The 15,929-nt window shown below is 47.6% G+C and overlaps 1 protein-coding gene across 2 annotated transcripts in view; it reads right to left on the bottom strand.

The window, feature by feature from the left end:
- The window catches only part of SPTB (spectrin beta, erythrocytic), a 119,945-nt gene that overhangs the window by 53,993 nt on the left and 50,023 nt on the right, over positions 1-15,929 (bottom strand). For both annotated transcript variants that reach the window (XM_048220059.2, XM_026486830.4), the window contains one exon: positions 11,354-11,552. In XM_048220059.2, the coding sequence (XP_048076016.1) occupies positions 11,354-11,501 (148 nt within the window). In that variant the 5' untranslated portion in view covers positions 11,502-11,552. The remainder of the gene's footprint in view (positions 1-11,353; positions 11,553-15,929) is intronic.

The raw sequence follows: 15,929 nt of genomic DNA, 5'->3' as shown, positions 1-15,929 counted from the left end.
ACATTAAAAAAAAACTTCAGGCAAAATTTCTGCTCCACCTAATTAAAATTAAAAAAAAAAACAACTTGTCTGGGTTAGAATACTGTCAGCAAAGGCAAACAAATGTCTGAAGATATTTGTAACTCATATCACAAAGGGCCAATTCACTTAGGATATGAGGAACATATACAAATTAATGAGGAAAAGGACCAACAATCCACTAGCAAAATGGACATACGTACGTGAACAAAAAGTTAACAAAAAAACTGTAAAGTCTCTTAGATGTGTAGAAAATTGTCCAAGCTATTCACAGAAGTACAAATTAAAAGTATAAACATATACGCACAATTTAATAAATGGTCCTTAATTAGTATGAGCACATTAATCATAAAAGACATTTTTGAGACAACTGGGAAAATGTGAATATTAAGTGGGTATTAGATTATATTAGAGTTGATGTGAATTTTATTCAGCCTGCATTTTTGCCAGCATATAGCTTTAAGCTAGAGGTAAAGCTAGGTGCAATAGTGGTATTATGGTTAGGTGGGAAATGTTCTTGTCCATATTAAAATATTAGGGGTAAAATGTTGTTGACGATCTTCAATTCTAAAAATACTTCAACACCCTAAATGGATAAGCAAATATGGCAAAAAATGAACAGTTGTTAAGTCAAGGTGTTGATTCATTATACTTTTATCTCTGCTTTTTTGTATGTTTGAAATTTTTCATACTTAAAGTCAAAAAGTGCAATGGCAGTACATCAAGACCCTTTCACTTATCGCGTAGGCACAGATTGAAAAGTCTGATAGAATACGGTGTTTGGTTAATGGTGTGGGGAAAGAAAACACTCATATGTTGCTAGCGAAGGTGTAGAGGCATTTTTGGCAAGACTGGTCAGAAATACATACGCACATACTTTTGGACCCAGTAATTCCACTTCTAGGAATATGTCCTACAGATAAACTTATATATTTGGGAAATAATCTATTTATAAAGTTATTCATTGCATTTTTAAAAACAGACAAAGATTGGAAGTAATGAAAATGTTCACCAATAGGGGACTGGTTAAATTAAAATCGTATGTCCATACAATGGAACACTTAATTACTGTAAAAAAAAAAAAAAGAGGTTGTTTATACATTAATATAAAACAATCTTCAATATATCTTGGGTGGGGGGAAAACACGTTCTAGAACAACGTATAGTAAAAAAAAAAAGCTGGGAAAAATTATATAGACCATTTGGTAATATATGCATAAAATATTCCTGGAAAGTTGCATGAGAAACTGATAACACTGGTTGTAGGAAAAGAACTGGGTATCTGGGGAGACTGCGGTGGGAATAATACTCATTTTATGTATCTTTTGAGTGTTACCCCCTGGATGTACATATTATTTATTCAATATATAAATACATTTTTCCTTTTCTAAAGAAAATATAAAACTTTTTTTCTCCTCCCCTCTCCAAGATAGCCCAGTTCCCTTGGGTGTCCTGCCACAGGACTTTTCACCAGACAAAAATCACAAGCATGGTTAACCACCTGAGCTACAAGAGAGGTGGAAGGGAGAGAGGGAGAAGGTTTACGAGGTGACCCCCTGAGAACAGAGCCCAGGAGGGAGACTTTCCCTCTGCCTCCCTGACCACCACGGAGCTACTCTCCAAGGTCTTGCCCTCTGACTATCCCCTATGGTTGTTTCAAAGCACACATCTCTCCCCTTGGGGTCAAGGCTCTTTCCTCTCCTGTGTTGTACCTTCTCTAGGCTTCCTCTTGGCTCTTCCTTCAACTTCCCTCCTCCCTTGGCCACAGCACACTTGCCACTGGCCCCACCTACTCTGTACCTGCTTCACTTCCCGATATCATGGGCATCTGGCAAGTTTGTTATCAGAGGTCCCAGGTGGGGATGTTTTAAAAATAAAAGCTTATTATACATTGGCTGTTCTTAAGTCAAATGGTAAGGCTGAAATATCTTATCTACCTTAATCACCCAGGTCTAGGCCCATCTCATTCCTGCCATAGCTTCCTATAAAATTCCTTGAGTCTTCATCTCTCTCTGTCTTTTGTCTTTTGTCTGTTAAAAATCTGCTCTCAAGAATAGAGAATAGCAACCTAAATATTCAAAACAGATGATTATATGATTATATGATCATTTTGGTACATTTATAAAGATATTAATAAGGTTGTACAAAGGATACTAGAATATGTTTTAGGGGAAAGTTCAGATTATAAAATTATATGCATAACGTGAGCCCAGTTTTGTAATTTTTAATATGCATTTAAAAATGAAAGCTTCAGCTGGATGCTGTTATAGCTGAGCGGTAAGACTGTGGGTGACTTTTCTTTTTGCTTATCTATAGTTTCTAAAATTGCCGCAATGAACATGTATTCCTTTCATAACAAGAAACAACAGATGTCATGAAGAAAAATAGGATATAAAGCTCATAAACCCTGAGGAATAAATGACTGATGAAAAGTTACAAAGGTTTTGTTTTAGTTTTTGCTTTTTTTGAGGAAGCCTGCATTTTTACCAGCACCCAGCCCTAAGGTATGAGTAAAGCTGGGTGATCAGAAAGACAAGAGGGAGAAGAGGCACCATGGGAGGCCCATGGACCACTAGCCTGGGCCTGAAACCAATCATTTAACCTTGAGCCCTTTGTAGGTTTACAGCTTCAGACTTCTCTCCTTCTCATGCCAGGAAGCCAAGAGCTTCCAGAACCTGAGTAAGCGATACTTGAACTCCCATGAACTTGTGACAAACCTTGAAGATATAGATGGCAATCCTATAAAGCCTAGCATAGGGGCAGACCCTCAGGGACACATCATAAACGATGTTGGTGGCACAAATTCTACCCTACAGTTTAGTTTGGACAGGAAATTTTCTTTTAACCAACCAACTTTCTTCACACTAGTATTGTGAACGGCTAGAACAGGATCTAAAATCTAGCTAGGGTTGATTCTAAGAGAGAACTCTAGGATGCTTACTACCCTCCTGCAAAGGCAAGAATAAAGCACATAAGACTGACTTTAAAAGTGAGCAGAGTTGAACACTAAGATGCTGGTCAACTAGACTGGGGTACATTAATACAAAGGAAGACTATATGGCCATGAAAATGATAATCTGCCTGTTTACGGACACGAAAAGATACCCACAGTATACTGCTTTGTAAGAAAAATTCTAAGATTATGATATTATAGAAAATGTTTTAATATCCACACATTTATACATAGTTATGTTATCAATAGGCATTAAAATATCTGTATGGGTCACTAAAAATTTGTCCCTAGTTTTCCCTTTTTAATCTATTTTTCTAATCTTTACTACGTATTTTTGGGCAATAAAAATGTTTAAAGATATAAAAGTATGCATCCTATTGTTTTTAAAATAGGGTCTTTACATACAGTAGGAAAAGAAAGCAAGTTATTATAGACCAGTTTAGATTTTTTAAAAATGTTTTGGAGCGGCGCCTGGGTGGCACAGCGGTTAAGCGTCGGCCTTCAGCTCAGGGCGTGATCCCGGCGTTATGGGATCGAGCCCCACATCAGGCTCTTCCGCTATGAGCCTGCTTCTTCCTCTCCCACTCCCCCTGCTTGTGTTCCCTCTCTCGCTGGCTGTCTCTATCTCTGTCAAATAAATAAATAAAATCTTTTAAAAAAAATGTTTTTGAAGAAGGCTAGTTTGGATGTGAGTTTTGAAGATGATCATGGTTTTAGAATGACAAGGAAGGAGGGAGGGTCTTGTTCAAAGGCCTCAAGGTGGACACTGGCAAGTGTGTGTGTGTGTGTGTGCACGCGCATGCACACGCAGTTACAGGTTTGCACATCTAGGGGGTGAGGGTGAGAAGCAGTGAACTGACCCAGAGCAAAGAAGTTGAAGGACAGTCTAGGGAATTTGAGCCTTATACTCCAGGTAAAGAAAAGCCTGGAGGTTCGTAAGTAAAGCAACACCTCACTAAAAGTTTCTTGGTGGACAATGCTTCTAAGTGCCCTGTGTAAGTGGGATTGGGCGAGGAGAGACCCGGACGCCAGCCTGGAGGCAGCTGCAGAAGTCTCTGCTCAAGGTGTCACAGCCCCAACTGACACTTGATCTGCGGAAACGAAATGGCCAGAGCTGGGCCAGACAAGGGCAGAACAAGGGTCAGCTGGCCCCCAGGAGGTGATCGTATTCAGAGGCTGTAAGACAGAAGTGAAAAGGAATTCAGGGTTTTGAATAAAGGGGCTCAAAGGGGCTCAAAAGGCTGCTGGGGGAAAGAAAATGGAAAGGGGTGTCCTGGGTGGGATGCAAAGGAGGTAATAATGCAGGTCTGAAGGATATTCAAGAAAGCCCATGTGCGGTAGCCCTTATGGCACCAGGATGATTTTAAGTCCCTGGGATTCTGTCCTGGCGCTTCCTGCTGGGCATTCTCCCGCATCTATGAAGAGGTGTGGGGATAGCTCTTCCCTGCTTACTTCAGAGTGGGCGGGGGTCAGTGAGATCATCTGGATAAAGAGCACCAAGCACTACCATGCATGCAGGTGGGGGCTGCAAGGAGAGATGACACTCACTGAGAACACGAGGCCACAGAAGTCGAGATGGTCCAGGACTCGGTTTCAGCCTAGCCTTTATTGAATCAAGAGAATTTCTGGAGAATCTACTGATTTGCTAAAAAGGATCGATTATTCCCTTTCCCTGAGCCAGGAACCAAAGCTCCAGGGTTCAGGGTGGAGGCATACGGTCAGCGCTACTCTAACAGGTGGCTTTTTCCCGGGCTGCCAGAGCTGGATATGCCTTGTGCATCGTCTGGCTCAAGCCCCTTGTTTACAGGTGAGGAAACTTGTTTTATGGGTGAGGAGCAGAAAAGTGACTTGGCCAAGGTTACCTAGCTCAGGAAAGCCCATGATAGCAGCAAGAGGCCAAAAGAATGAAGATGGCTCTCCACTCCCTGTTGATGGCCCCCACGCTGGCTCATGCTGTCATCTTCTCCTCCCAGACTTGCACAGCCTCCCCATAACCTGTTCCCCCCACTGAGATCAGAGTGATATTTAAAAACCCAAATGTAACCATACCACTTCCCTACAAGAGCCTTTTGGTGGGTGTGGAAGTGGCTCTACCCTTCTGGCCCTCTACTGAAGGCCACAGCTCCTATCCTAGGAACCTAGAGCTCTCCCTGCTATAGACTCCCACACTTTGACCCTTCGACCCTGCCACTCCTTTGCAAACAGTCTCTTCATTAAACCCCTCAGCCACACTTTTTGATTTCCTGCTGCTTCTTGCCAGGACCCTGAAGATACTCATGGTCTATAAGGCCCCCTGTGATATACACTCCAACAAGCCCCACTCCTCCTTGGATGAGTTACAAGCTGTAGGTTATGTCAGAAACTCGTAGTTCACGGTAAATCTTTATGGAATTCATAATTTGTCATCATGTACATACGTCTATATGTACAGAGACACATGTGTGATTATTTGATCCACTTCCTTCTCACTGGACTGTAAAATGAGATCGCCTATTGATCTGGTTTCCAGAGTCTGAAGGCCAAAGGGTTTGGAGGCAAAATGCTCCCAGAGACTCAGCTGCTACCAGCTTCCTTGTCATTCTCTCTCAGTGACACGATAAAAAAGGAAAATGAACAATTGCTACAGATGCTTGGAAACAACACTCCTGGCGCCTCTTCAGCCCAGCAGCATGCAGGGGGCGCCCAGTTGGAGAAGGGGGAAATGGATGCCAGCTGCTCTGGGAACCATAAGCACAGTCAAAGTCTGGTGTCATAGCCTGCCCTTGGGAACAAAGCTGACAGCCCACAGGAATGTCCCAAAGATGGAGGAGGCTATTACCATGGCTCACTCAGACTGCACGGCATGGGGAGGGAAGAGTCTTATTATTAACCTCGGTGTATTAATATTTGAAAAGCATCTTCACAATGATAGATAGCAGTCACCCAGAAATGGGGACAGCCTTGGTTCTGCAAAGCATTCTCAGAGAGCAAGAACAGCTTTTCTTGAGGTGGGGGGAGGCCAGTGGGAGAAGGTGTTACGTCCTGGGCAGAGGAGACTGCCCTGGCCCGCACAGCACGGAGGGGCATGCTGGCCTCTCATCGGTTTGTCTGCACAGGTCACCAGCAGGTTTATCTGAGCAGTGGCGTCTCAGGGAAGGAGGGGAAACTCACAATGGCTGACCTCCCAGAAAAAGCTGCTGAGCCAATTATTTTTTCTTCTGACAGTATACTAAAATGATTGCTGATGATTATACATATTTCTATGAATAGTATATTTTCCCAAAATATAGTCTCTCCATAGAACTCCAACTCATGTTTTGAAATCTGAGAAGAAAACATTTTAAAAACCCCTCATTAATGACACGATCTTTGTTCTCACAGGTAGCTTAAGAGAGACATTCAGACCATTAACACCTGATGCCTTGGTCTCCGGCAGCTGCATGTGAACTTGTCAACTTAATAGGCTGCCAAGAAGCTGCTGAATCCCCGCACCTGTGCCCCACCCCCCTCCACACGCACTGTGGTGAAATCCTGCTCTCTGAAAGAAATCATTTACCGTCTGGACACAAAGCCCTTCTCAGGCAACTGGGGCACCCCTGGGGCACCTGGGTCAGTGTCATCCTGCTGCAGGTGGGGAAAGAGGCCCAGGGAAAGGCCAAGCACCACCTTTTGCTACTAAAGTCAGGAAGGAGCCCATACCACCCTCTCTCTGTGGAGTTTCCAGGGAGCCAACGTCGGTGGGCAGGGAGCGGCAGGGTCTGAGGGCCACTGTCCTAAGGCTCTGATGGAATATCTGCCGGTCACAGAACTTAACCTTGGGGCCTGAGGAAAGTGGGTCTGGAAGATGTTCAAGGTTCAAAGTAGCAGCAACTCTGTGCTTCAGAGAGCAGGGACACAGCCCGCTGTGCACCTGCTGCCCTGTTGTGTTCTCTGGATTGTCCTCAACCAACCTCACCATGCGACCTCATCTCTTGTCTAGTAAGAAGGCTACGAAGACAGAATGCAGAGGAAAGGCATCTCTAGTTTGAAACATCACTTGGATTCTAATTTAAAGGCAAAACCAGAGGGCTACACCAATTTGTGCCCTTTGTTTGAAAAGGATGGCTCTGCGTTCAATGAGCCACAGAGGAGGACGAAAGACGTGTTGGGCCCTCTCCTTCTCACAGATCTTCACAAGAGGCCCTGGACTGCTCTCCGCACTGCAACCTTCTAGATGCCTCTGTGCTGAGGAGCTGGAAATCCTGCAGTGGGTGGCACCTGGGATGCCTAGATGCCAATCTGAGTGTGTAGGCAAGGCAGGGGGAGGCTAATGCACAAGGTTTCTCTTTTGGGGGGCATCTTTCTGTTGCATTTCTCCTCTCCCACTGGGCCACATCTGCCCTGAGGCAGGGTCCTCACCTGAATCAGTGCGTGGGGGCAGGCAGGCAGGCAGGCAAGCAGAGGCCTCCTCTGCGAGGAGGAGAGAGCACAGAGGACGGGCTTTTCTGGCTGATAAATTCCCCGCAGCCTGCAGCGCCTCATCCCTCATCCAGACAGCCATGAATGTTTACCGAATGGCTCCCAGTCCGAAAAGGGGGAAGGACAGGCAATGGGGTGTTAGTGAAAATGAGGGTGGCTCTAGGAGACACTGGAAGCCTTTCTACTGAGACATGAAGACTGGAACCTCTTGGGGGGGGATAGAACTTGAACTTTTCAATAGCTCCCCTTCCCCTAATCTTTCAAAAAGTAGGAAGGTGCTAGAGGCACTCATCAAAGCAGAGAACAACCCCTGTTCAGGAAGAAGCCTCAGGGCTACGCAGCACTTAGCCTCATGAGGTGCTGCCAGCTCTAAGATGCTAATGCTGAGTTCGAACTTCTGCCCAGGGACTACTGGACCCCCACCGCTCCCCTGGGCACTGCTGAGGTCAAATCCATCCCCCTGCATCTGCGGCATTTTCTTGCCCACCTCCCCCTTCATTTCCATCAGGCTGATCCACAATGCTAAATCCAGTGATTCATTTGGAAAGAGGTCAGGTATTTGTATATCGATGTGGCAGTTTCCACACAGAATAACCAGATGGCTTGTTTATTTCAGTTCAGGGAGGAAGAGCTGGGAATGGTCTGAAAGGCAGAATAGGGAGTATTTCTTTTGGAACTGAGAGGAAGTTGACTTAAGAGGCAGAAGAAAATGGGAGTCCAGTTAACCAACACAAGTCTTCTAACCACAGGTCACTAAGTGGAGAAGGACCCAGAGAAGCTGCCACACGAGGAAGAGCATCTAACAAGCCTCATCATCCTTTGGTTTCTTGGGCCTTCTGGGTCACCCAGCTGATGGCAGAGACGTGGCCAGGATCCTGGCTGGGCAGCCTTGAAGAGAAAGATCTACAAAACATGGGGCCTCATCCCTGTGGGCACTGGGTCTCTGGGGACTGAGCCAAGACCTTCAACCACAAGCATTAGATGAATTTTCCTGGTCCCTGGCTCCTTTTTCCAACCCAGGCCTTCTAAGACAAAGGAGGGTGGGGTTAAGAAGGAAGAAATTGGCCTAGGAACAGGCTGAGATAACCGGGACAATGACTGAGCTAATGATCCTGAAGGTCTGAAGTTAAGGGAAAGGACAGAAAGATACTATTAAGATTTCCTGTAAATACTAACATTCACCTAGTATTTTATTACTAATAAAAAACTTTCATAAGCTTTATCTTATTTGACCTTCACAATACCCTTGGGAAAGTACCACCATGTGCATTTTATAAAACAGGAAATTGATTCAACCATGCTTCATGACAGTAGCATTGGAGGTGGAACCTGGGTCTTTTGACATTTTTCTCCTCACCTCAGGATCTTCAATTTTGGAAAGAAAAGGCCAGACCAATCTCTCCGACCTTGCCACATACACCTACATAGCAGATGACCGATATCTTGCAAGAATGCCTTCCTTGCTGTAATGCTCTTAGGTGTGGGGGAGTGGCTGAAATGAGAGGAACCAGAGGCACTTCCACTTCCTCAGCCTCTGTGGAAATACTGGCCCCTGCCTAGGCTGCCAAGGCAGCTCCAAAGATAATACTGAAGAGAAAAAAGTCAAGAAGTTAAAACTGGTGAAGCCTGGCAGCCCCTTTCTCTGCTCTGCCTACCCACCAGAGAACAGGTCCATCTGACCTCTCTACTTTGGACCTTCCCAAAGCTTTGGCTTCTCCCACAGGTCACTCAGAGTGGACTCTAAGGAAAGTCAGTAGGCTGCTTTGGTTTGTTTTTCAAAATCTTGAATGGACCCCAAACTTCCATGGTTACCTGTCGGCCAGATGTTCTACATCATTAAGGTCCAGGCATGCAGTTCTACACTCCGTGGTCCCCTGCCCCAGGGTGGGGGGCGGCATAGAGATTCTCAGTAGATGAGCTGCAACCTCTTGGTGAGACACAGGCAAGGCAGGTGGAGGCTCTTTCCCCATCAACCTGATCAACTTACTTCCACCAGTTTCCCAACCTGCTCATCAGACATGGTGGCTACCATTCACACAGTCCAGCCAGACAGAGCTGTGTCCCACCTGTGTGTCACCCTTTGCTTCTGAGGCCCTTCTCCACACACGAGTCCCTGATCTCCCCGTGCTCCCTCCTTTGCTCTCTCGTTGCCATTTAATTATGTGGCTTTCCTATGGTTCTTCTCTAATACTACTTGTGCTAATTAATTATGAACATTGTTCATTTTCCCTAATAGATCATAAACTCCTTAGAGACAGATACTATTTTGAATTCATCTCCATGGTTTCTTCTCCATTTTCATGTCTGGTCAAGGGTTTTAGCTTTACACATAGTAGGAGTACAATAAATCACTGTTAAAATGGAATTTACCTTGGTTTCTTAAAAAATAGGGTATCTGTCAAACATATTAAAGGATCCCTGCACAAAAGACAGTCCCCACTCCTTATACTGCTCTTTGACAAGACTTATGGAATACGGTACCCCTCTCCCTCCCCCTCTATCAGCAGGGTCACCACAGTCAGGCTCAGTAGGCTCAGAGATATAAAGAGGGTAAAACCAGACTGGCAAAGACAAGGGTTCCAAGTTTGCTTATTTAAAGAGGTTAAGATTACATAAGCAAAGCAAGGGATTGGTGTTGTTATCTGTCCTCAAGGGAAATCAAGGAAGGACTTTTTAAGGGTAGGGAATGGGGAGGAGGGGATAAAGGAACAAGAAAGGGAGTTTCCTACAAAGAACAAGGACACAAAAGCTGAAGGCTGAGACCTAAATGGATTCTCCATCATGAAAAGGGAATGAGACGCCCCATTTCTTTCATAGAATGGGAAGCCCAGACACTCCTAATGTGAAAGGCCATTATGGTCTCAGAGAGGCCTAGGGCCCTGCTCATGACTCAAGGTTAACTGGAGACCAAGGCATCTGGGAGCACAGACGACGGAGAGAAGGTAGAAGAGTACTACAGGTAATTTGGATAGGGCCAGAGTGATGGGGCACTGGGAGAATAGCTCTAGAAAGTGCTTATGGAAGAGGCTGGGTCCTTCTTACTAAGTAAGATGGGGACAATTGATGATGGCGAAACAAATCAGATTTGGGTTAATGGCTGGTGGAGCAGGTGATGGAATCTAACCCACCACTTCTACCCACACACTACCCCACAGAACTCAAACTTTCTTTTGGCCAAGGACTTAGCACCAGAGTATAGCTACCCTGGGCCAGGCTCCAGGGAGGCAATGGTCACAGGGGTTGGTGGGGGAAAAAAATCCCAAGAATCAGATCTCAGCCAGCAGGGTGGAAGAAAAACCATTTCTCCTAGAGATTTAAGTTCTCTCTCTCTCTCTCTCTCTCTCACACACACACACAGAAAGAGAGAGAGAGAGAGAGAGAGAGAGAGAGAAATCTATTATGAACTTGCTAAATAAAAATCTAATTCCAGTTTAAGGATAAGAGGTTTAGTCTAGAAAATCCGGCTTCCTGAGCCACTGTGGGGAGGATGTTATCTGTTCTCAATTTCCTATCAAATCACTCTTTTCTTTTGGGACCAAAGCAAGGATGATGATAATTTCTCCACCCAGGACTGGGCAGGAGATTGAGGTACATCATGAAGCCCCATGCACCTCTACCTGGCCGTCTAGCCCCTCGGACACTCTGTCACCCAGACTTTCTCATCGTTCTGACTTTGGCCACAGGTCATTCAGGACAGAGGCAGAGGGCAGGGCCTACCTGGCACCACCTCCCACCTGGGATGAAGTGAGGGATGCGTGGGAGCAGAGGCTGCCTCTGCTCCCTCCCAAGCCAGCCAGGTCTCTCTGAGCCACACAATCGTGTCTCCATCATGTCCTTGCCAGGGCTCAAACCAGTGCACACAGAGGACTGACCACAGGCAGGGAGGGGACTGAACCTTGGGACTGTGAGACAAACTCCTCTAACCCCCACGGCCCCAAATGGTACCTGCCAAGGCCTTGATCCGGGACCTCTCAAAGAGCCTGGCTGAGCTGTTGTCATTATCCAGCTCATCGTCCGGGGCAGCCCAGCGGGCATTGATCCGGCTGTACGGTGGCTGGTTGCCCACGTTTTCAAACTCCGTGGCCGATGTCATGTCAGCAGGCTCTCAGCAGTTTCGCCTGCCTCAGTCTTCATGGAAGGGTCCCTAGGGGGGACAGCAACACAGTCAGAGGATTAACTCCCCTCCCTTGGACTTTTTCTCAGGGGAAACTTATTCGGAGCATCCAACAGGGGTAGGTCCTTGCAGGAGCGGCACAGCATGCCAGCTGCCGGGCCATGCTTCCCACCCGGGCTCTCTGTGTTATAAAATATTGCAGCGGCAGCAGCGGCAGCAGCCACAGGAACGGCGACAGTGGTGGCAAGGATGGAGAGCTGCATGCACAAAGGGTCAGGACGGCCAGCAGGTGGAGTCGTCAGTCACAGCAAGCCGGCTTCCTCCAAACCTGCAGCCACCACAGCTTTGGGAGCTCTGGAGCTGGGAGAGGGGCGGCTCCTCTGGGAGCCAGGGGGCTGGGCAGGGTGGGGGATGGCGTGGGGCCTGGGGGGGTGGGCAGAAGAGCAGCTCCATCCTTTGGACTGGGGCCAGGACCAAACCTGGAGGGGGGGTGGGGATAGGAAGGATAGGTGAGAAGCTGGAAGTTGGCTGAGTCCCGCTCAAACGTGGGGAGAGAGACGAATCAGAGATGCCACGGATGCCACCAGCCCCAGCAGCTGTGCTGGGGAAAATGGACTCCTTTCAGACGCTGCCCATGATTCCTCCCAGTGCTTTCCCAGCAGCAAATATTTAGAAAACTGAGCTCTTGGTTTTGCCTTCTCTGAAATGCAACCAGGTATGTGGACAAGGTCTTCTGTTGAATCCCAAATCAGACCAAGGAGCCCAGATGAGCCTGGGGGGATGGTGGTGAGGGGATCTCCCGGACGGTGGAGCCATGTGTGTTCATCTATGCAATGCACATGGGCATCAGGGGTATCTGTGATCTCACTCGCCTGTCGGTTATCATGTTTGCTCATTCATTTGTGATTAATTCAAATATGTACCAAAGCCCAACCAAAGGGCAGGCACTGTGCTAGGCAGTTAGGAGCAAGATAGGAAGGGCCCTGTCCTCATGGAGTTTATACTCTGGCAGCAAGACACCCAATTAAATGAGCAACTCCAGTAAGGTATGATGCGTGCCACCTCTGGGAAAGAGCAAGAAATGGTGGGGGACTCATGGCCGGGGCTGGATGTCAGGGGCAGGGAAGTGTAAGCTGGTTCCTAAAGGAAGCTTAGAGGCATCTGTGAGGGGATAAATGGAAAGGGACAAGTCTAAACAAAGGGGATAAAGAGCAGGCACAGAGTTCTGAAGGTGAGAAAGAACATGGCAAAATTTGGGAACCTGACAATGTAACTAGAGGGTGAGGGCAAGGTCAGGGAGAGAAAGGGGACAGGAGCCAGAGGGGCAGGGCTAGGTCCTGAATGTCTTGGGCCTTTGGAACATGACTAGTTTTCCTTCTGCCTTAATTTCCTCACCAATACCTGCCTTTCACGCATCTCCCCAGGAGCTAAAGGGATTCAAAGATCAAGGCTGTAAGACCCAACAGGGAGCCCAGAGCCTTTGGATCCAAGAGAACAAAAGGGGGTGGAGGTGGGGAGGCCACGAGGCAGAAAAATGACAAGTGTGGACAACCAGTGAGCTGTGAGGTAAACCACTCCCTCCATGAATGTGTGCACACATACATCACACTCCCACATTCATACACACACACCCCACCACACACACATGCACTACATCCCACACATGGACACACACATCTAACACACACACTCACACACCCAAACAGGCATGCTTGAAGAAATAATGCAAGCTCACCAGTCTAAGTGTAAACGCAGTGCTATCGCCCTTATTTTTCAGACACAGAATCACTTCACACTCTCTTTTTCCCCAGGCTGATTAATCAATCCCACCACATCCCTTTGAGGTAAGACAGGAGCCAGAGCCAGAATTATCCATCTTAATTGCCAAGGAAGAAAACCAAGGGCTCACACTGGATGAGGCCTCTCCAAGGTCGTCTAGGGAATTATTACTACGGCTAATGTAAAGGCCAAACCGTAGCCCCTTTATCCCCCTCTACTACGCAGATTTCAAGGAAGCAGATTAGATTTAAGCAGAACAGGTGCATGGGGACAGAGGGCATTCCTCAGCTTCCAGAACCTGGTAAAGGTGTTTGCTTCTCAGTGAAGGGGAGGTGTAAGGTGGGGAAGCCAGTCATCACCCCACAATGCCCCATACTGCCAGGCCTGTGCCTAGGAACACCCTCATCCCTTAGATAGCCTGTTGAATTCCACAAATGGACACACTACTTCCAGGGCTGAGATTTCTCACTCAACTGGTTGGGCAAAGAGCTCGGAAGGACTCCCTCCACCCCATGCTCCCCACAGCTCCCCTGAAGGGGAGGTACTACTGGCTCCCAGTTCCGGGCAGGAGAGAGACTGATAGCCTGACCACCTCCTACTGCGCCGCAAGCCTGTCCAGTAGCCCCTAAGGAGGGCCGAGCTGCCGGACGCAGGAGGTGAGGTTAGATCAGATCCTGCTTGCAGGAGGTAACTGGACCCTGGCTCTCCTTCTTGTCCTGGGCTATTTTTAAGAGCGGCAGAGAGAGGCCCAGTCCACAGGCTGGGGCGGGGGGGGGGGGGTGAGATTACCTTTGCCATGGCTCCGTAAATAAGTCTGCCCCAGAAAGATGAGCCTGAGCACGCACACCAGCAGGCCCAGCATTCAAGACAAGATTGATGGCCCTGGGTACAGAAGAGCAGCCACTAGACAGCAATTCATCCTGCTTAAAAACGCCATGCTTCCTGCAGCCGTGGCTCAGAGAAGGCAGCGGCGGGGCAGTGGCTTGGCTGGGGACGTGATAAAGCACATGTGTGTGTCTAAATACACAAGTCTAGGGTTTTTGTTTTTGGAACGTCAGGTCCCTGAAGACAACCTCCAAAGAAAGAAGATTCAGAAACTAAAGGGAAGCCCTCTTTCTCCTGCCTCATAGCTGTGCCCACCCCAGCGGCCTGCCCAGACAGTTTTCCGTCGGAGCCAAGGGAGGAGGGTGGTGGTGTGCTCAGTGGGTCAGCAAGGGGGGAATCTTGGAGAATCAGGTGTGAGAGACAGAAGAAAAGAAAATCTGAAAACAGGAAAGCTACAGATGGTTATTTCAGGAAAACAAAACAAAAGCAAAAACAAACCCCCAAACAATGCCTACAACCAAACTTGACTCAGCTTTCCCAGTGTCAGCCATGTCAATTTACATTACTGTCATAATAGCCCTTTGAAGGCCCGGCAATAAAGAAACCAACATGGCTGAAAAGAGCAGTGTATGGTGGGGGCTCATGGTGGGGACACCTAATCAGATGGGGAGTCATGGAAATGATACTTAAGTTGATATCTGAGGGGAACCTGGAGCTCAGGTAATCCAGTCACATTTTTAAGGATACAAGTCATCTATGTATCTAGAGTGGTCTTCCATAAGTATGGAAAACAGCAAGTATGTGGCCAACATTCGACCTTAACCTGCACCTCACTCCCTTGCCAGCAAACCCAGGAGAAAGGGCAAAAGAAGTAGTTTCTTGTCCTTTCACTCCCTAATTCACCCTCAGGCTCCTGAGAAGTCCTTCTCCCAGGCCATGAGACTCTTGTCAAAGCATAGGTGGGTCCTTTCTGGCCTGTGTGTCTCTGTGCCCAGGAAAGCCCACCTTCCCTGTCCAACTACCTGCCTGTCGCAATGGGTCAGGCCTGTCTCCAAATGCACAGGCCAGAGGCTTACCCTCACCTGCTGAGCTTCTGCCACCCCTTAATGCCAGGTTATATTTTGATCAGGATGGGTTCCTAGAAGACTGGCCCGCAGCTCAGGACAGAAAAGCTCATCTGATCACACAAGGCACTCAGTCATAGGGCTGCCTGCTTGGTAAATGGATTTCACAATTTTACTGCTGAAACCCATAGCTCCACCCTTCACAGTGTGCCCAGGACCTCATCCGCTTCTGAGATCAGGTGTTAGGCCTCAGAATCTCAACCTCATGTGCTATGCCCAGTTAATCCCCGGGGCAGCCGGGAACCCAGGAAGCGGTGGCAGAGATGGCAGCAGCAGCAGCTCCTCTCCAGCCTGCAGGGTGCTGCTAGAGTCCAGCGAGAACTCGCTTCAGCCCTCCTGCAGCACTGCACAGAGCAGAAGAGGGATGCACTGCTCTTTTCTTCCCCACCCCGCCTCCTCTTCCCTGGGTGGCATGGATGAGAAGCAACAGAGCCCAGAGCTCTACTTCAGGATTGGGAAGGGGGGGGGGCGGATACAGGATGCTGCTGCTCTTCCTTCGCAGGGTCACAGGTCACAGGCTGCTGCAAAGGCTTCGATGCAGTCTTCCTTCAACAGAGAATTTAGACCCATCCTACCTTTAATTTTCTCTCTAGCTGTAAGGTAGGACTCTTCCTCTGTTTTCTATTTTGTCCTGCCCCTTTATGCTACCCCCAAACATGCTTTTAACATGTTTTGGTAC

The sequence above is a fragment of the Ursus arctos genome, unplaced genomic scaffold, assembly GCF_023065955.2.
Source record: "Ursus arctos isolate Adak ecotype North America unplaced genomic scaffold, UrsArc2.0 scaffold_25, whole genome shotgun sequence".
In the NCBI taxonomy this organism is placed as follows: domain Eukaryota; kingdom Metazoa; phylum Chordata; class Mammalia; order Carnivora; family Ursidae; genus Ursus; species Ursus arctos.
This window is presented reverse-complemented; position numbering and strand designations above follow the sequence as displayed.